The 20,621-nt window shown below is 42.0% G+C and overlaps 2 protein-coding genes across 3 annotated transcripts; one reads left to right on the top strand and one right to left on the bottom strand.

The window, feature by feature from the left end:
- Positions 1–535: 535 nt before the first annotated feature.
- Positions 536–7,498, top strand: LOC125903039 (elongation of very long chain fatty acids protein 6-like). 2 transcript variants are annotated; one of them, XM_049599648.1, is made up of 4 exons: positions 536–741; positions 2,723–2,854; positions 4,987–5,138; positions 5,587–7,498. In XM_049599648.1, the coding sequence occupies exons 1-4, from the start codon at positions 641–643 to the stop codon at positions 6,015–6,017; spliced, it is 816 nt and encodes a 271-aa protein (XP_049455605.1). In that variant the 5' UTR covers positions 536–640; the 3' UTR covers positions 6,018–7,498. The 2 variants fall into 2 exon arrangements, with proteins under 2 accessions (XP_049455605.1, XP_049455606.1); XM_049599649.1 differs by lacking the exon at positions 536–741 and adding an exon at positions 1,430–1,545.
- On the bottom strand, positions 7,439–15,297 carry aifm2 (apoptosis inducing factor mitochondria associated 2). Its single transcript, XM_049599621.1, has 9 exons — positions 15,179–15,297; positions 12,704–12,880; positions 11,905–12,020; positions 10,826–10,945; positions 10,639–10,731; positions 10,307–10,415; positions 10,059–10,211; positions 9,491–9,691; positions 7,439–8,880 (listed from the first exon to the last, which is right to left on the bottom strand). Exons 2-9 carry the CDS (start codon positions 12,876–12,878, stop codon positions 8,729–8,731), a joined length of 1,119 nt encoding a protein of 372 aa, XP_049455578.1. The 5' UTR covers positions 12,879–12,880; positions 15,179–15,297; the 3' UTR covers positions 7,439–8,728.
- Positions 15,298–20,621: the final 5,324 nt, after the last annotated feature.

Genomic DNA, 20,621 nt, shown 5'->3' with positions numbered 1-20,621 from the left:
TTTCTGATGATTATATACATATATATATATATATAATACACTATAAATGTACTAGAATAAAAACACTAAATACTAAACTATACTTTTTTTTGCAGAAATGGAGAAAATCAGTACATTTATAAAATAAACAAAAATAAATCAAAGTTCTTGATGAGCAGAACAGAGCCACTGTGTTTGAGAAGGAATGAAAAATAATAACTTTTTATTTCATTTATTATTGTTGTTGTTGTTGTTGTTGTTTTTGCTGCTTCCGTGCCGTAAAATAGAAGAAAATCAGTACATTTATAAAATAAACAAAAATAAATCAAAGTTCTTGATGAGCAGAACAGAGCCACTGTGTTTGAGAAGGAATAAAAAATAATAACTTTTTATTTCATTTATTATTGTTGTTGTTGTTGTTGTTTTTGCTGCTTCCGTGCCGTAAAATAGAAGAAAATCAGTAAATGAAAAAAAGAAGAAAGGGGCGTGTCTCAATGAGGCCCCGCCCCCTGCGAACAGGCTTTAACTAGGACGGTGAGACAGGTGAGACAGGTGAGAGGACAGACCGCAGCAGCAGAGGAAGAGGAGACACTGACGGGACTCTGAGTTTACAGATTTTATTAAATATAAACTCCTGATAATTTTATTAATATAAATAAAGATGCTGCAGGTGAATGAGACGGAGCTTCCGGTCCTGTCGGAGTACAGCTTCGAGCGGCGCTTTGACGAGAGAGGAGCGATTGAGTGGATGCAGGCTAACTGGTGAGCTAACAGACTGAGTTTATATTCTGTCTCAAGTTTCATTCAAACTGTAACAACTCTTTGATTTGACTGAAACGTTTCTGCGGAGACTTTGGACCCCACAAACTGTCAGCAAGAGCAGTCTCCTCAGTGGAGAAGCTACGCTCCGAATTCCATTACAGTAATCAACACTTTTAAAAATGGCCTCCCCATCCTAAAGTACACACTGTTTAAAATATTTATGAAGGCGGTTTCGGGATTGAGAGGGTCCAGTGTTTGTTTCGGCATACTCCCAGTACTCCAAACGGCACCTGTTACGACACACACTCACCTCAACCGGTTTGCTCGATACTGAAAGTGCCACACTGCGAGCGATCAGGGGAGTGAGGGGAGGCGGCGGACACAGCGGTGATCAATTTAAATATCATCTAGGTTTGTAGGATTAAAATGTCCTTTCTGTATTTTGTGAATGCCGAACGGCAGAGCTGGGATCACTCATTCAAGAGGAAGATTATGTTTGTGTCCAAAGTATGCCTCATTTACAGGTAAGGTAGAGAACTTTAAATTACGTAATATGTGAAGGGGATTTGGTACTGCAGGCAAACATAGCGCAGCAAGTGTTCTCGGGATTACACAGAGCTCAAAGGAATCAGTGCGCTCAGTGGATGCTGCACGTGCACTACAGGTGAGTCACGGTGATGTCACACTGTGAAGCATTTAAAGTATGTTGGAGTGTTTAAGGTGGATCCGGTTGTTCCGGTTGAAAGCCTCCCAGGGTCAGGGTCAGGGTCAGATGATGGAAGAACTACAGATCCTCCTTCATGGGTTAAATACAGACATTTATCTTGTGTTTAATATAATTATGATATTGTAAGACCTGTGTCACGTTAATAAAGCAGCTGACAGTGTTTAACATTCAGTCATGATTAATTATGATTAAAATATATATATTTAATGAAACTAAAGAAAAGAGGTCAGAGTGAAGCTGAGATGAAACAGCTGACGTGACTCAGTCAGTAAAACACAGGTGTACCTCAGGTGTGACTCTGCACCTGTCTATGAAAACATGACTGTGACAGCATGAAGAGAGACGTCACGCCGGATCAGTTCTTCACACAAATTAATACAATTTAAAATTTAATAGGCGAGAGAGCAATCAGATTTATTGTTGTTGTTGTTTTCTTTAAAGAAATATTTTTATGTCAACATTTCAACATCAACTTTTGACATTAGCATTTTGACGTCAAACTTGTAAAGTCAGCTTTTTTAATATCAGTATTTTCACAACTTTTTAGAGTTAGCATTTTGATATCAACTTTAACATTAGCAATTTAACCCCAAACTATTAAAGTCAAGTTTTCAACGTTAGCATTTTAATGTCAACTTTTTAAAGTTGGCATTTTAACGTTAACATTTCAACATCAACTTTTTAACATCAATATGTTCACAACTTTTTAGAGTTAGCATTTTAATATCAACTTTTTTGCATCAGCATTTTAACGTCACTATTTTAATATCAACTTTTTAACATTAGCATTTTAATGTCAGCATTTCAACAAACTTTTAACGTAAATATTTCAGTGTCTGAAGAAGGGCACCTGTGGCCCTAAACGTCACTCCAGGATGGTGGAATGAATGCACCTAAAGGGCGCTGAAGTGTGCAGACTTTTTTGTCTTAACGTAAATATTTCAACAACTTTTCAACATTAGCATTTTAATAACATTTAACGTACTTTAACATTAGTTTTGTAACATTAGCTTTTCAGCATTAGCATCGTAACATTAGCAAGGTGTGAAAATAAGAGTAGCATCCAACTCAATGCAAACATTAAATGTTAGCTAAACTGCTGTTAGCTTGTTGTATAAGTAAATTATCTTTTTTTTTTAACCTGTCAAAGAAAGTTACGTTAATGTTTATTCAAATCTTGATCACCTGACCCGAGTGTGTCCTTCACATGTTTTTATTCAACATTTATGTCTGAACGTGTGTTTCCTCCTGCAGGAGCAAGTCTTTCGTGTTCAGCGCTCTGTACGCCGCCCTGGTGTTCGGAGGTCAGCACTACATGAAGCCTCGACCCAAAATGAACCTGCGGCGGCCGCTCATCCTCTGGTCGCTCAGCCTTGCCCTCTTCAGGTAACAACACAATTTTAACATTTAAAACTCTGTTCGTGGTGACGTTCAGCACGTTGGTTTTACTTAAACTCTTTGAAAGGATTTTAAATCAGTCGCTGACTTTATGACAGAAGAAAATAAAACGTATCTGAGTCGACCAAAAATCCTCTGAGAGGGAAGACGCTCTGTAACACCGTCAGAGTGAGACCTCCTTTTCTGTAGAGGATCTTTCATCACAGCCATTCATGACAGATCAATAAATTTTCCGTATAAACTTAAAATAAGTGAATTGAGTTGTTATTAAACGTGTCAGTTACATATTAAATCAACATTTGAGTGAATATAAACATCAGATCAATATTAAAAGACTGGATTTGGTATCAGGACCAAACAAACGTGATCAGACTTCTGCTCCTAACAAACAAACAAATGTTGTTTATATGTGTGTAAACAGGTTTGTTTATTTTAACTTCAGTTCTCGATTATAGCTAAAATTAAGAACAAAATCTATTTAAACAATTTTAAACAAGAGTTTCCAGATACATTTAGAGCAATTAACAGGTGTCTGAGGGGGCGTGGCCTGTTTATAAGCACCTGTAATATCAGGTGAGGTGTTTCTGTTATTCTGTCCACCCTGTGCGGGCTGAGGTAACACTCTGCCAACAAATTAAAAACCAAACAAAAGTAAAAGTCGTTTCCTCAGAGACGTCCTGAAAACACGACCTTTAACCTCCTGTCTCCATGGTAACCAGCAGCGTGCCGTTAGTGATTTCTGTGAACAACAATAAGAGCTGCTGGGGATGGAGGCTCTGTCTCCATGGTAACGAGCTGTCGGTCATTGTGCCTGAAGATAATTACAGCTCAGGTGTGTTTGTTCGTCTGTCGCCATGAGGACGACCACACAGAGCTGTCAGCTGATGTTAAACACCGCTCACACCTCGCTGTGTCTCCAGAGGGTCGACCCACAGAGTCACGCTCTCTGTCTGAGCTGAGGCCTCTGTCAGAAAGAACATGTGACACGCAGGTGGTGATCAGCTGTGAACGCAGGCTTCAGGCTCTGAGCGCTAAAGTCAGATGACGCCGCGACGCTGAAACGTGATCGATCTGCCCCGCCCACTTTAAATGATCAGTGAAGAACAGCAGCGTTGCTTCAGTGAAGATGAGCGAGTACGGAGACACATTTGTGTCAAAATTATTTATCTGTGTGTTTGTAAACGCATCAACTCATCCTCACTGTGACCTCGTCACATGTCCACGTTTGGTCATGGACTTTCCACGTCCACATATGGCGTCCAAGGTACCCTGGGTGTGTTGGTTGTTGACGTTCTGGGACGCCGTGTCAACTTCAGCCTGTTACATGCATTGTCTGTTTTCAAAATACACTTCTGTTTTCACAGGAAATGTACAGTTTGCATACAGTCTCTTTCAAAATAAAAGCACTATGTTGGTACAACACCGCAACACACACGCACGCACGCGGTTGGGTTGAGGAACAAAGAACAGGGTTTGGCTTTACAGACTTACAGGAAGTGAACACTGACCTCCTGGGTGAAGCTCAGGGGTGGTCCCATCTGTGCTACTTGGACTTCCTCCGCCTTAATTTATGCTGCGTTCCCCTGACGGCGCCAGTCGCCAGGCTGCGTGTCATGCTGACGTGAAAGGTTGGCTTTTTTGTTGGTGTCTGACCCCAGAAGTCACTGAGCGAGCGCCGGTGTTTGACGACTTCAGAGTGAGACTGGGTTGATAAACTTTAAATATAAAACACTCTCCACAAATACAAGAAAGATTTGTAAAGTTTTTGCAAAATAAAACAGATCCTCTTGTATTCAAACAAACAACAACAAAAAACGACACAATTCTGGTTATGACGATGTCATTGTAGTGATTTATTTATTATTATTTTTAAAGAAAAAACAAATTGTTTTATAATTGTTTGAACTTTAAACAAGTTGAGCTGTACCTTTGTACCACTGAGAGGGGACAGGTGATGTTTATGGAGGTCTCTCTGTTGTGTGTCTGTAGTCTGACAGATCTTCTTCTTCTTCTTCTTCTTCTTCTTCTTCTTCTTCTTCTTCTTCTTCTTCTTCTTCTTCTTCTTCTTCTTCTTCTTCTTCTTCTTCTTCTTCTTCTTCTTCTTCTTCTTCTTCTTCCAGCATCATCGGTGCGATCCGGACCGGCTCCTACATGCTCCACATCCTGAGCAGCAGCGGCTTCAGACAGTCCATCTGTGACCAGAGCTTCTACAACGGACCCGTCAGCAAGTTCTGGGCCTACGCCTTCGTCCTGAGCAAAGCTCCAGAGCTCGGTCAGTCCACCAAACACACAGGATTATTTAACATGCTGATTCTCCTCTTGTTAAAGCTTCCATCCAAACACACTGACCGTTTCTGTTGACCCTCCCTCCATCATAAATGAGTTGTTGATTTCTTGCCCTTTTGATGTTTGACAGTTAAATGAAAGAAACAATCATCCAATATTTTCTTTTACAAAATCACCAACAAAATGTTTCTTAAAGAAAATCTTCTTCTGGCTGTGATAGCTGAGTCACTTTGGTGATGTGTTAAGAAAAAACAAATCGCCCAAAATATTTAAGGTTAGAGAAAAACTGCCAAACTGTTTTCTTTAAAAATTGCCCAACTTCTTTGAGGAAAAACCAGGTTACACACACACACACACACACACACACACACACAACATCTGCAGATATCATGATGACCGATGAGATGAATTAAACCCTGGTTTGTGTCTGGCAGGCGACACGGCGTTCATCGTGCTGAGGAAGCAGAAGCTGCTCTTCCTGCACTGGTACCACCACATCACCGTGCTGCTGTACTCCTGGTACTCCTACAAAGACATGGTGGCCGGCGGCGGCTGGTTCATGACCATGAACTACACCGTGCACGCGCTCATGTACAGCTACTACGCGGCGCGCGCCGCTGGCCTGTGCGTGCCGCGGCCGTTCGCCGTGCTCATCACCAGCGCTCAGATCGGTCAGATGGCGATGGGGCTGACGGTGAGCGCGCTGGTGTACCGCTGGATGCAGCACGGAGACTGCCCCTCCCGCCTCGACAACATCACCTGGGCTGCCATCATGTACCTCAGCTACCTGCTGCTCTTCTCCAACTTCTTCTACCAGACGTACCTGCGCCGCCGCGGGGACGCCAAGACGCGTAAGGCTGAGTAGAGACCAGGGGCATTGTGGGAGATCTGACTGTGTGTCATGTCTCTGTTGAACTGAAGCTGCTAACATTTAAACATCTTTAACGTGACATTTTATATTTCTGACGGGAACTGGAACCATCGTTTGTTTGGCTGACCTCAGGAGTCATTTGAATAACTTTGTGTTCATTCAGAGCAGAAGATCAACTCCACATCCAACATCTGATGAATCAAATCATCAGACAAAAACACTTGTAAATCAATGACTTGTTTTTAAATCTGCAGGAAACATCTGTAACAGTGTCGAATGATGTCACTTCAGATTTTTTGAAGTTTGACGGACACACAAAGGTCAAAGCATCGTAAAGTTAATCAGACTAAATGATAAATGAGTCAGTTTTATCGCCTCATAATTTCCAGCGACTGATTTTAGTTCACACACACTTGTTTCAAACACGCCTTCATCACTGGGCCCGACGACACATGACGTCATCCTGACTGACGACCTGCTGGACTTTAGTCAAAAGATTTGTTGACGCTCACTTCGATGACTCGTCACCCGTCACACCCAGCAGGCTGATGAAACCACCACTCCCACCCCAAACCGCTCGTACTGGTGTAACTGGTTTCCCCTGTCCACACCTCCAGTCCTGTGTGTGAGGAGCCAATCAGGAGGCAGCAGCAGACGGTTTACACAAATCTCACCTGGAGTTTGATGTTTGAGTCACACTGTGTTTACAGGAAGTGATTTTAAAGCTCCGTGTTGACGGCGGACACGTCTAAACTGTCACCAGAATCCAACGTGACGTCCTCAAACATCTTGTTCTCAGCAGTCTGAAACTGATTTGAGAAGCTGAAACCTGCCACTCGATAAACGTCAACAGTTAAATATCTGTCCGTTGACTTTTATTTGAATCGACTCGTCGTTTGAGCTCTTTGCTGCTTTTAAACTTTGTGTTTGGTAAAATCAGTTTGTTTACATGTAAACAAGAACCTTACGTTAGTTTTGAGGTTGTTTTTTTTTCCATCCACGTTTTCCAGCTGAGAAACAAAAATCTATGACGTGATTTATTTATTAATATTTATTTGACGTATGATGGCAGCCAGTCGGTGGCCGGAGAAGTCTCCAAACACACATCACTAATGTTTGTTTATTAATATCACTGACGTGTTGATCACATGTATTTATGAGTTTGTATTTTTTATACTGTTTTTTGCACCAGAGATTTTTGTTTACTGAAAGCTGTCGTCAGGAAACATCTTCCTCACAAACATGCTGTTTATTGTTATTATTATTGTTTTGAAGTGTGTGATGTGAAAGTTTCTGAGTTTTAAGGAGACGTTCAGCAGCAGAAGCTGTTTGATGAACGCTGACTGACGATAATTTTCTGTATGAACACACCTTTATATTTCTGCTGTTGATGAACATGAGAACATGTGAACACCTTCAGGTTCAAAACATTTTATTTATTGTTTGAAAAATATAATAAAGAAGCTGTTTATAAATGTTTGTAAATGTGTTTGATGTTTTTAAAGCTTGAACTCGATGAAACAGGAGCAGATAATTCATGTGTACCTAAAGCTAAACAAGAAACAAGATGAAACTACAGTCATCACCCTGTGGTTGTATGACTCCGCCCACCAGTCCAGTGTCTCTGACAGTCTGTCGGCGTTTGTGCCAAACATGTTCTCAAGATATTACAGTCACAAAAATGAGAAAACCAAGGAAAAGTTGCCTTTGACCTATGACCTTCAGAGTCGAATCAGTTCATTGTAAAGTCCAAATTTGAATAACGTGTTTTTTAAAATATTACATTCATGAGAATAAGAAGGACACAAGTTCAGAACGATCTTGACCTTCAACCACCAAGTTCTGATCAGTTTGATCAGTTCATTGTTGGACCTTTGTGCCAAATTTGAAGAAATTACATCCTGGCGCTTTTGAGATATTGCGTTCACAAGAATGAGATAACTTAAGTCACAGTGACCTATGACCACCAAAATGAGTGAGTCCAAGTGACAACTGTGCCAAATTTAAAAAACAACCCCCTAAAGTTTTTTTTTGTTTTTTTTTTAAATATTGCGTTTGTGCCAAATGTAAAGAAACTCTCTCAAGGACTTACTGAGATATCACATTCAGGAGAATATGAAGGATGCAAGGTCACAGTGCCGTTAACCTTTGACCCTCAAAATCTAATCAGTTTGCTGTTAAGTCAAAGTTAACATTTGTGCCAAAGTTTTTTAAAATATCTCATTCATGAGAATAAGATGGATGAGTTCAAAGTGACCTTTGACCACCAAAATTTAATAAGTTCATCGTTGCGTCCAGGTGAACGTTTGTGCCAAATTTAAAAAACAATTCCCTCGAGGTGTTTTTTTAATTTAATCTACATAACTGTAACATGTACGACGTTAAACAGACCTAACGTCAGCTGTCGTTGACTCTACAGTGTTTAAATACCAGAAGAAGAAGAAGAGTCCAGCTGAACTGAGGAGAAACAACAGCCTCCCTGTGATTTAAAAACTGAGACCGTTTCCACGTGAATCCGTCTGAATTTTAAAACGTCCACATGAATGTTTACAGGTTGTTTTTGTAAAGTTGTAAACACAAAGAAATGTGACCTTTGACCTGCGTCAGTAACCTGGGTTCATATTAAAGTCCTTGGTCACGGTCCTCACAAGTGTACGAACGTGTGTGTGTGTGTGTGTGTGTGTGTGTGTGTGTGTGTGTGTGTGTCAGGGTTGCTTCTGTTGCATCTCCCTCCAGCTCTTCCACAGCAGCAGATCTCGACTCTTCCCCAGAGCAACCAGGCAACGAGGCAACTTCAGCCCGTTAAACTGACCCACACCGTCGTCACGGCCCATCGCCAGCAACATGGTGACGTTACCTGGCAACCAGCAACACAGACAAGCAACCGGCAACACTGTCAGTTGACCAGCAATACAGACAGGCAACCAGTGACACAGACACACAGACAAGGAAACTGGCAAGACAACTAGCAACGCAGATAGGCAATTACAAACACAGATGGGCAACTAAAAACACAGTAGGGCAACATGCAACACAGACAGGCGACTAATAACACATGCAGACAACTAGCAACACAACCAGCAACATAAAGGGGCAACTTAAACCACAGACAGACAACTAAAAATACAGATAAACAGCTAGCAACACAACCGGCAGCACAGACAAACAATTGAAAAACACATGGAGACAGCAAGTCACTCAACTTGCAGCAAAGACGGGCAACTAAACACAGACAGACAACTGACATTACAACCAGCAACACAAATGGGCAACTGAAAACATAACTCGCAACATGAACAGGCAACTAAAAAATGCATGCAGACAAATAGCAACAAAATCAGCAACAAAGAAGGGCAACTTGCGACACAGAGAGGCAACTAGCAACACAATTGCCAATGTAGATGGGCAACTAAAAAACCAGAGAACCAGACACAGGTGTGTGTGTGTGTGTGTGTGTGTGTGTGTACCTGTGCGATATGAGGTCAGCTCCTTCCCGCTCAGACTGTTGATGATGTTGCTCACGGCGACGGTGGCGTGCAACCCGGCGTGGTACGCCATCTTGGGCTCGTTGACATTGGCGCAGTCGCCCACAGCAAAGACATTAGAGAAACCTTCAACCTGCAGGTGATCGTTCACCTTCAAAGCTCCGTTATCAGCCAGGCAGCCCACTGTCAACACAACACATCAACTGATCAATCAGCTGATCAATCAACCGATCAATCAACCGCTTACCCGATATTTATTTGAGGCTGTTTATTAACAGATTTATGAATCAATCACAAACAGCTGTTTTTATGTGATGTAGATTATTTATGTCGGACCTGACGGTGGCGCTACAGTTCACATCATCATGACATCATCCTCACAGGATCATGAAGATCCTCAGATGACGTCTGACTGATTGAAACTGATGGACAGAAAAAATAAACAAACACTGACCTCCAGTGGACAACGCACCAAACTGCATGAGTAACAGTACTTGTACTGAGAGTAACAGAGTACTTGTACTGAGAGTAACAGAGTACTTGTACTCACAGAAGCTCGAGGCGTAGGCGGCAGAGTTGACCCTGAGCCCGGTGCAGCAGATGATCAGATCTGTGGTCAGCGTGTCTCCTCGCTCTGTCCTCACCTCCGTGTTCCTCTGAGTCACGTTTAGTTGCAGCTGCAACAGGTTGGCAACTTTGTCACCTGAAACACAGACTCAGCAGGTTAATGAACCTGACACACACACACACACACACACCTATCTCACCTGTCCACAGGTAAACATCAGGTCTCCATACCCAGCAGCAGCTCCACCCCTTTCTCCAGCAGAACCTCCTTCGCCTGCTGCCTGACGCTGGGCAGCAACTGTGGGTCGGCCAGCACCGTTCGGGAGTGGATCAGAACCACCTGGACACCAGAGGGCAACTTTAGACAGGTGTACCAACAACATGAGCAACAAACATGCAACTAATAACAAAGAACCACCTGAAACACAGAGAGGCAACTTGAGACAGGTATTTCTATTTCAACACCATGGACAACAAACAGGCAACCATCAACACACAGAGACAACTAAAGAGATGAACATGCAACTTTAAATGAGGTGTACCAACAGTAGAAATGTCTTCACCTTCTTGTCCGGATACTCGGTCTTGATCTCAGCAGCCATCTCCACACCGGTCGACCCTCCTCCCACCACCAACACTGAGCCTGCTGCCTGCACCTGAACACACACACACACACACACACACACACACACACACAGTGATGAGTTGCCTCTCTCTACAGAGCTCTCAGTATCTGTCCTGTTATCATACCTGCTTGACGAAGTCCTCGTATGTCTGGACGGCGGTCTGATACGACGCCACGGTGTTGAACTTCCCGGGGAAGGTTCCATCAGTCCCAGTACACAGAATGAGGTGGGAGTACTGGATCTCCTGTAGCAACAAACTGGACTGTAGGTCATGTTTAAAGACTGGAAGCAGAGGGAAACTGTTAGCCTAGCTTAGCACAGAGACTGGAAGCAGGGGGAAAACTCTTAGCCTAGCTTAGCACAAAGACCGGAAGCAGGGGAAAAACTCTTAGCCTAGCTTAGCATAAAGACTGGAAGCAAGGGAAACTTTTAGCCTAGCTTAGCATAAAGACTGGAAGCAGGGGGAACTGTTAGCCTAGCTTAGCACAAAGATTGGAAGCAGGGAGAAACTGTTAGCCTAGCTTAGCACAGAGACTGGAAGCAGGGGGAAAACTCTTAGCCTAGCTTAGCACAAAGACCGGAAGCAGGGGAAAAACTCTTAGCCTAGCTTAGCATAAAGACTGGAAGCAAGGGAAACTCTTAGCCTAGCTTAGCATACAGACTGGAAGCAAGGGAAACTGTTAGCCTAGCTTAGCATAAAGACTGGAAGCAAGGGAAACTTTTAGCCTAGCTTAGCATAAAGACTGGAAGCAGGGGGAACTGTTAGCCTAGCTTAGCACAAAGATTGGAAGCAGAGAGAAACTGTTAGCCTAGCTTAGCACAAAGACCGGAAGCAGGGGGAAATTGTTAGCCTAGCTTAGCACAAAGACTGGAAGCAGGGGGAAAACTCTTAGCCTAGCTTAGCATAAAGACTGGAAGCAAGGGAAACTTTTAGCCTAGCTTAGCATAAAGACTGGAAGCAGGGGAATATGTTAGCCTAGCTTAGCACAAGCACTGCAGGCAGGGGAACTGTTAGCCTAGCTTAGCACAAACACTGCAGGCAGGGGAACTGTTAGCCTAGCTTAGCACAAAGACTGGAAGCAGGGGGAACTGTTAGCCTAGCTTAGCATAAAGACTAGAAGCAAGGGACTATGTTAGCCTAGCTTAGCACAAACACTGCAGGCAGGGGAACTGTTAGCCTAGCTTAGCACACTCTGTCCTCACCCTTCCTCCCTCCAGGACGACCGTCTGTCTGTCGGTGTCGACTCCCTGAACTCGTCCCTGAACAAAACTGTCTCCAAAGGTCTCAGCGTACGGGATGAAGGTCCTCCGAGCGAAGCCTGCAGGACGACAGGGGGTCAGAGGTCAGAGGTCACACTCTGCACTCTGACATCATTACACACACACACCCACACACACACACACACACACACATACACACACACTGTGCCCTCTGTGGTTATTAGTCAGGAGCGTATTTGTTGGCTGCAGAGTCATGTGTGATAAAGTTCATCTGTCTGAGTCATCGAACAGTCTGAGCTCACTGTGACAGCGATAAGAATCACAACAACAATAATAATAATAATAATAATCATAATAGAAAAATTTAATATAGATCTATAAACAACTTTTTTAAAAATCCAGAAAAATTACAAAAAATACTATAATAAAAATAAAAATTAAACAAATCTTAAAAAGTATCCTTAAAAAAAACCCTGAATCTCTAAAACTTCTAAACAATGAAAAAAAAAACAGTAAATACAAATAAAGAAAATTTTTTGAGCAAAATTTAAACATATACTTTTTTTCTTAAAAGTACTTAAAAGTAAAAAAAAAATAAAAATAATAATTCTCATTAAAATAAAAAATCCAGGTTAAAAAAAACAAATTATAACATTTAAGTAAATAACACAAAACAAAAATTAAAATATGACTACATATATTATTGTATTATCATGAAAATATAAAATAAATCACTGAAATAAAATAAATAAAAATCAAAGAAATAAATGTAGCCTCTCACCAGGCTGTACGGACGCTCTGAGCGCCGCCACGTTGTGATGAAAAGCGTCTCTCATGTCGATCAGAGTGAAACAAAGTCCTCCAGATTTCAGCTGCTGAGCCACCGCGATGCCTCCGAATCCACCGCCAACGACCACGACATGGACGTCCTCTACTGACGAGGCCTGACCCCCCATCTCTGTGAACACACACACACACGCACACTACAAAGTGACCTGTGACTGTACGTCCTCTGATGGAAGGTGAGTCCCCGTCATGTGGGTAGAATCAACCTGAGTCATACAACAGCATCACAGAGAGAGACACAAACTAACAGGACTCGAGCTGATCCTGTCAAATTAAATACTGAACTCTTGTGTAGCCTTTACAGGAGCGTGAAGGATTTCTACAGCTTTGGGGTTTTTTAAGACAGAGGTGGAGGAAGTACTCAGATTCTTTACTTATGTAAAAACACTAATACCACACTGTGGAAGTAATCCATTACACAGCACTGACAGATGTCGTCACATTTAGAAAACAAAAAGACTTTTGTGCTGTGAAAAATAAATTGGATCATATTTTACAAACTGTTCATGTTTTTAAAGTTAAATCTTCAGATCCAGTGTCACAAACACACAGTGGAGTCATGTGAAGCACATTTAGGGACTGTTGTTTATTTATCAGAGGAGCAGGGTGGCTGCAGTGTGACCCTTCCTGAAGCCTCCCTGAGTGACCTGAGGAAAATTCATGGTGGACACTCTGTCTGTGGAGACGGAGCAGCAGAGCGCCGAGCGGAGTGAATGTGTGATTAACTTAACCGTTGGTTCATTCATGTAGAAATATAACGCTGCGTTTCTTCCACCAACAGGGCTCTCATTTTAGTGTAGAGCGTCAGACTGAATTTACCAACGCACCATGTCAGGTCACTCACTCTCCGGGACCGCCAGTGTTACTTGAATAAGTAAACACTGACCAACGGGACCAGACTGGCCGACCCGACCTGACAGAAGTGGTCCTTGTCGACGTCCACAGCCGGCATGCACTGTCCACCTCGTGGCTCCACCAGGAGACCGGTCGGGTCCCACTCTACGTCAGAGGCCATGTGACGCTCCGCTGTGTTCATGTAATGTACCAAAGGTTTATGATGACACATCGAGAGACGCTGTGCTGCTGCCAGAGGAGCCGCTGACTGAGTTCCCTCTGAGTCCCCTCTTTGTGTGTACTGCATCATCATTTCACTGTCAGCCATGCTCGTTGTTGCCGTGGGTAACAGTATGACGTCAGCAAGTCAAAATATTGCGAGTATCACCATATGAATGTTTCACATTAAAATTACACCAGTATTTTTACGCAGTATTTGGGATCGTCCACTCATTCGGCCCTTTTGGAGTAAAATTCTTGGACACGTGAGTAAATGACGCGGTGACACATCACCAGTGTCTCTGTGTTTACTGGGGGACAGATCACAAGTGCATCATGCGTCACAGGATGAACTCTCAGTCACTGTGTCAGGAGTCATTACAGCTGGTAGAACAACACTCAGGCACTGGGAGACAACAAAACACCCAGAAATAAAAGACTAACCGTGCTCACAGACCGATCTGAGGGGGATTTCTGAATGTTCATCTTTTGATCTGAAACCCAAATGTCTTCAGTGGACAACAGGAAGCAACAGTTTTGGACGGGGCTGTAGACCCCTGGGGACATTTTGTTAAAGGTGCAGTTAGTGGTGGGTTTGATTTGGTTGAACTGTGACAGAATCTGAATCTGAGTTACTGTTGTTGTTCACAAACTAAAGAAATGACATCATCATTTTTATTTAGTTTTTACTGAAGATTTGAAGCAAACTGTGAGACGTTCACTGACTTTAGTGAAATTTTATCTTCTTAAATTAAGTCATTAATTTAAATCATTTTATTTATTCATTTATTTATTTACTGATTTGTCACATCAGTAATATCGTTATTGCAAAAATACCATTGTGATAATAGGCTCGTTGGAGATGAACTGCTCCTCGCCTGGAAAGTAGACGAGAGCAGGGATAACAGCACATTAGACACCCCCCCATAAGTAACGAACAGTCTCTAACTAAAGACACTTGCACTTTAATCTCAGAGGTAAACACTGCACTACGTGTATCTGCACATCTTAATACACACTGCTGTGTTGTTTATTCTGTGTGCACACACTGAAAGGATTTCCTGACTCATAACACTTGTACACTCGCGGTTTGTTTACAGGCTGTTTACAGTTTGTTTACAGGTTGATTATAGGTTGTTTACAGTTTGTTTACAGTTAGTTTACAGGTTGTTTACAGTGAGGACTCTTCCTCACAGTGCAGCATTAAACTGCAGTAAAAGTAGAAATTCCTCCTCCTCAGCTGGACTCAGCAACATGCGGTGTTTCCTCCGCGTGTTGCTTCACACCGACAGAAACAACGAGCTGTTCTTTCTCTGACGGTCACGTGTCTAACAGCACAAACAGGAAGTGGACTCACCTGCCGCAGGTAGGAACCTTGGATGGACTGAATCTGATCGTCTTTAAATCAGTCTCGAGCCTCCAGCTGGTTCTCTGCTGCTTGTTTCCTGCTGCTCTGCACGAGCCGGAGCTCTCCACCAATCACAGCCCCGCTCTGTCCACCTGAGGGGGGAGAGGGGGGCGGGGCGAGCTCCCATGGTGCCTTCAGGTGCCGTAGGAAATGTTAAAGTCTTACATAAAGTTAATTTTCTGGTTTAAATAATAAATAAATAAATAAATAAATAATAAATAAGTGAAAAGAAGAAGAAGAAATAAAATAAAAATAAAAATCCAAATTTAAGATCAATTTAAGATCACAGAAAAGTACAAAAGAATTTCCAGTGTGGATCAGACAGCGTTTGGGAGGCCACCCAGCACCTTGTCACCGCCGCCTACGGAGTCGACGTGAGGAGGACAGTGAGATGTGGCTGAAAGCTCTGGAAAAAAGTCAGTAAACGGACTTTGATTCACGTTTCTCCAGACGTGATGAGCTGACAGACACCTGCAGGTTTTGGGGGAATTTCACAAGTAAAATTTTATTAATTCATTTATGAATTAATGACTTTATTTCAAACAAAATAAATAAATAAAAAACAACCAAGACGAGGAGGAGGTAGAGGTGAACTTACCCACTGTCTTACATTTCTTCTTTTAACTCATATTTTATTTCAACAAATTCCCAAATTTATTTACAACTAATATACAACTGTCCCCGGTCTGTTTACCACCTAATTAAATACATAATGAACCCAGTTTATTTACAGTCCAAGCACCACCCAGTGTTACAGAATAAATACACACTCCCCAGCACAGCTTTTCCCCCTCTATATCTCTGCCAGAAATATATTTTCTGTATTGTTTTTTTTTTTTTTAATTGATTTATATTTGTGTTTTGTTATTATCTTATTATTGTTGATTTCTTCATTTCTGTGACGAACAACTTTCTTTTTCTTGGAAAGCTACGTGTGTAAGTTGCAGTTATGAACCTGAGGAATTATGTGATGATCTGTGCTGCTTTATGGACTTTATTCGCAGGAAAAAAAGGAAAAGGGGAGGTGTCCAGCGGAGAAAGTTGATGTTGACGTCAGACGGAGTCTCCCTCCTCTCCCACCAATTCTGCTTTCCAATGTGCAGTCCATCCGAAATAAGCTGGACGAATTGGAGGCTTATGCTAAATGCAAGCGGGAGTTTAAGGAGACGTGTCTTTTGGCTCTTACGGAGACATGGCTGGGTGAAGCTGACCGGGATGATGAATTATTCATCAGTGGGTTTGGTTATCCATTCGGATGGATAGAAGTCCCTCTATCACAAGTAAGGCTAAGGGGGGAGGAGTCTGCTTTTATGTGAATGAGAGATACTGCAATACGGTTGTGTGGGAAAGGATCTGCACGACCGACCTCGAATTATTGTCCATCTCCCTCCGCCCCTATTATTTGCCAAGGGAGTTTTCCCAACTCTTTTTCACAATTGTTTATATTCACCCACGGGCCAGTGTTACTGCAGCCACGCAGCTGATTATGGATGTGACACATAAACTTGACTCTCTCTCTCTCCTAACGCTCCGAAATTCATTCTTGGAGATCTGAATCATTGTCAGTTGGACAAATCATTAAAAACTTATGAGCAATATGTAACGTGTGCCACTACACAACGGAATACAATGACTGACTTGTGTTATGGCACTGTGGCTGGTGCTTATAAGTCTGTTCCCAGACCTGCACTGGGATCATCCTACCACCACAGCATTTTCCTCTTGCCCTCCTATAAGCCCGTATGTAAACGCTTCGAGCGCACTGTGAAGGCAGTCAAGTGCTGGACAGAGGAAAGCATCAGCAAACTTCAAGCTTGTTTTCTAGTGCACAGACTGGTCCGTTTTTTGTTTTTTTTAAAGACATTTTTGGGCATTTTTTGCCTTTAATGGATAGGACAGTTAAGTGTGAAAGGGGGAGAAAGAGGGGGGATGACATGCAGCAAAGGACCACAGGCTGGACTTGAACCCGGGCCGCTGCGGCAACAGCCTTGTACATGGGGCGCCTGCTCTACCACTAAGCCACCGACGCCCTGACTGGTCTGTTTTTTATGATGCTTGTGATGATTGTAATGACCTGACTGAGGTGGTGTCTTCCTATGTATCTTTCTGCGTAGATACTCATATCCCCTGTAAAGAGATTGCTATTTTCCCAAACAACAAACCTTGGGTTACTAAAGAATTAAAAAAGGTTCTTAATAAGAAGAAACACATTTTCTTTACAGGTAACATGTAAGTATCCAGGGAAGTGAGGACTGAGATAAGGAAAGCAAAGAAAATATATAGAGAAAAAAAAATTACAGTATAGTAGTGGTAATCTTCGAGATGCTTGGAAGGGCATTAAGTCCATGGCCGCTATAAACCAGAATAAAGACAGTACTGGGAAACATGTTAATCTGGAAGGGGTCAAGGACCAGGAATTGCCAAATGTTCTAAATGCTTTTTATTCTCGTTTTGAACAGCTTGACTTTTCTGATAAGTGGACTTAAAAATTCACTTTCCCCAGCCAACGACATTATAATATCAGAAGACGAGGTGGTTAAGTTATTGAAAGGCACTGATGTGAGAAAAGCCCCAGGTCCTGACGGTACATGTGGCTGTACATTGCATCTCTGCACTGTGCAGCTTGGTGGTGTTCTTAAACATATTTTTCAAATGACAGTTGATTCTTTTCAGTATCCCAGTATATGGAAAATATCTCATATTGTGCCACTACCGAAGAATAGTAGCCTAGACAGCCTAATGACTTAAGGCCAATGCCCTCACTTCACTGATAATGAAAATCCTGGAGAAAATAATTAAGAATGAGATTCTCACAGCTATCGAGGGTAAACTCGACCCTCTACAATTTGCTTACCAGGCTGGAAAGGATGTTGAGGATGCTAAGATTTTTATTCTTAACGCCTTGTACAAACATCTGGAGAAACCTAATGCCCATGCTAGACTGTTGTTTGGAGATTTCTCCTCCGCTTTTAATCACATGCAACCTTGTCTTTTAATCGAGGGACTGATTTCTGATTTTAAACTACCACATGAACTCGTTTTATTGATTTTAGACTTCTTGACCAACAGACAGCAGAGGGTCATTGTGAATGGTCATTTGTCTGACACTGTTGTAACTAATACTGGTTCACCACAAGGGTGCGTATTGTCACCTATTCTTTATATCTTATACTCTGACAGCTGCAGATCATCTTGTGACAGCAGCTTCCTTGTTAAGTTTTCGGATGATACTGTGTTGTTGTCTCTCCTTCAGGGTGCCCAACACAACCATGGTGTGGCTTTCCCTGCATTTGTAGATTGGTGTAAGGACAACTTTTTAGAGTTAAATGCATCCAAAACTAAAGAAATGATTGATTTTAAATGTGACAAGAAGGCCTTCACTGAGAGTGTCATAGATAGAGATAAGATTGAAATTGTCAGCTCCTATAAATATCTAGGCACTGTGTTTGACAACCAGCTTAAATTGGATGTTAACACTGAAGCACTGGTCAAACGTGGTCAGCAGAGGACTCATCTCCTTCGAATGTTAAATTCTTTTTCTGTCAGTCCGGTATTGACTATTTTTAATGAACATATTTATTGGTGTGGTTTTTTTCTTTTGGTTTTTTTTTCTCTTTCTCCACATTTTTAATGTTATTCATCATGGCGTCTAACAGAATTTGCACACAGCTGTCAATTTTCTTTTTATGTTCTATGTGTTGTGTGTGTGTTGTTGTGCAAGCTGTCAAATGAAATTGCCCTTTAAGGGATTAATAAAGTTGTCTTGAATCTTGAATCTAGAGTAAATAGGATTAGTCCGAGCACAGAACCTTGCGGAACTCCAAAACAAACTTTAGTACGTAAGGATGATTCATCATGAACGTGAACAAACTGAAAACGATCAGATAAATAAGATTTAAACCAGCTCAGTGCAGAACCTTTTAGGCCAATTAAGTGATCCAGTCTCTGCAGTAGAATTTGATGGTCAATAGTGTCAAACGCCGCACTAAGATCTAATAAAACAAGTACAGAGACGTGTCCTTTGTCTGAAGCAATCAGAAGGTCATTTGTAATTTTAACTAGTGTTGTCTCAGTGCTATGATGCACTCTAAATGCCATTCTCGGCCATTCTGGATGTCACTAACTCGGCTTCTTCTCCGGAGCCTTTGTGCTCCACTGTCTCTCAGATTAACTCATATCGCAGCGGTGCCTGGACAGCGTGACGTGTGTGGTTGTGCTGCTGCCGTGGTCCTGCCAGATGCCTCCTGCTGCTGCTGCCATCATTAGTCATTAGTCATACTTTTACTGTTGTTATACACATATGACTATTGTCACACATGTATACTGCCAGATATTAATACATACTTTCAACATATTGTACCGCAGTAGCCAGAACTATAACTATAATATTATTACTTTCAATAATGTTGTTGTAAGCTACTGTCATTACCTGCATCTCTCTCTCTCTCTCTCTCTCTCTCTCTGTCTCTCTCTCTCTCTGTCTCATTGTGTCATGTGGATTACTGTTAATTTATCATGCTGATCTGTTCTGTACGACATCTATTGCACGTCTGTCCGTCCTGGAAGAGGGATCCCTCCTCAGTTGCTCTTCCTGAGGTTTCTACCGTTTTTTTCCCCCGTTAAAGGGTTTTTTTTGGGGAGTTTTTCCTATCTAATATATATATATATATATCTAATATATGAGTGTTAACTAAAGGAAAGACCTCCTTAAGTAGCCTAGTTGGGATGGGGTCTAAGAGACATGTTGATGATTTAGATGAAGAAATCACTGCAGTCAGTTCTTGAAGAGAAATTGGGGAGAAGCAATCTAAATATATATTAGGTTTTACAGCTGTGTTTGAGATTAGATAGGTACTATCTGAGGACAGGAGGTCATGAATTTTGCCTCTTATAGTTAGAATTTTGTCATTAAAAAAGCTCATAAAATCATTACTGCTAAGGGCTAAAGGAATACAAGGCTCAATAGAGCTTTGACTCTCAGTCAGCCTGGCTACAGTGCTGAAAAGAAACCTGGGGTTGTTCTTATTGTCTTCTATTAGAGCTGAGTAATAGTTTGCTCTGGCATTGTGGAGGCCCCTCTTATATGTTTTGAGACTGTCTGTCCAGATTAAACGAGATTCTTCCAGTTTGGTTAAACGCCAATTCCTTTCAAATTTTCCACGATATTTGTTTTAACTTACGGGATTGAGAGTTATACCAAGGAGCAAACTTTGTTAACTTCTTTTTAAGAGGTGCTATGGAGTTGAGTGTTGTTCGCAGCGAGCCTACGTCACTATCGACAAGATGATCAATTCGGGAGAGGTTAAAGTCGGTAAGGGAAACCTCTGTTACTGAAGGACATGGTATTAAATTTCACGACAGAGCAATCATTTCCTTAAATTTTGCGACAGCA

The sequence above is a fragment of the Epinephelus fuscoguttatus genome, linkage group LG16, assembly GCF_011397635.1.
Source record: "Epinephelus fuscoguttatus linkage group LG16, E.fuscoguttatus.final_Chr_v1".
NCBI classification, from domain to species: Eukaryota; Metazoa; Chordata; class Actinopteri; order Perciformes; family Serranidae; genus Epinephelus; species Epinephelus fuscoguttatus.
The sequence above is the reverse complement of the archived record's forward strand: the minus strand, read 5'-3'. Positions and strand labels throughout refer to the sequence as shown.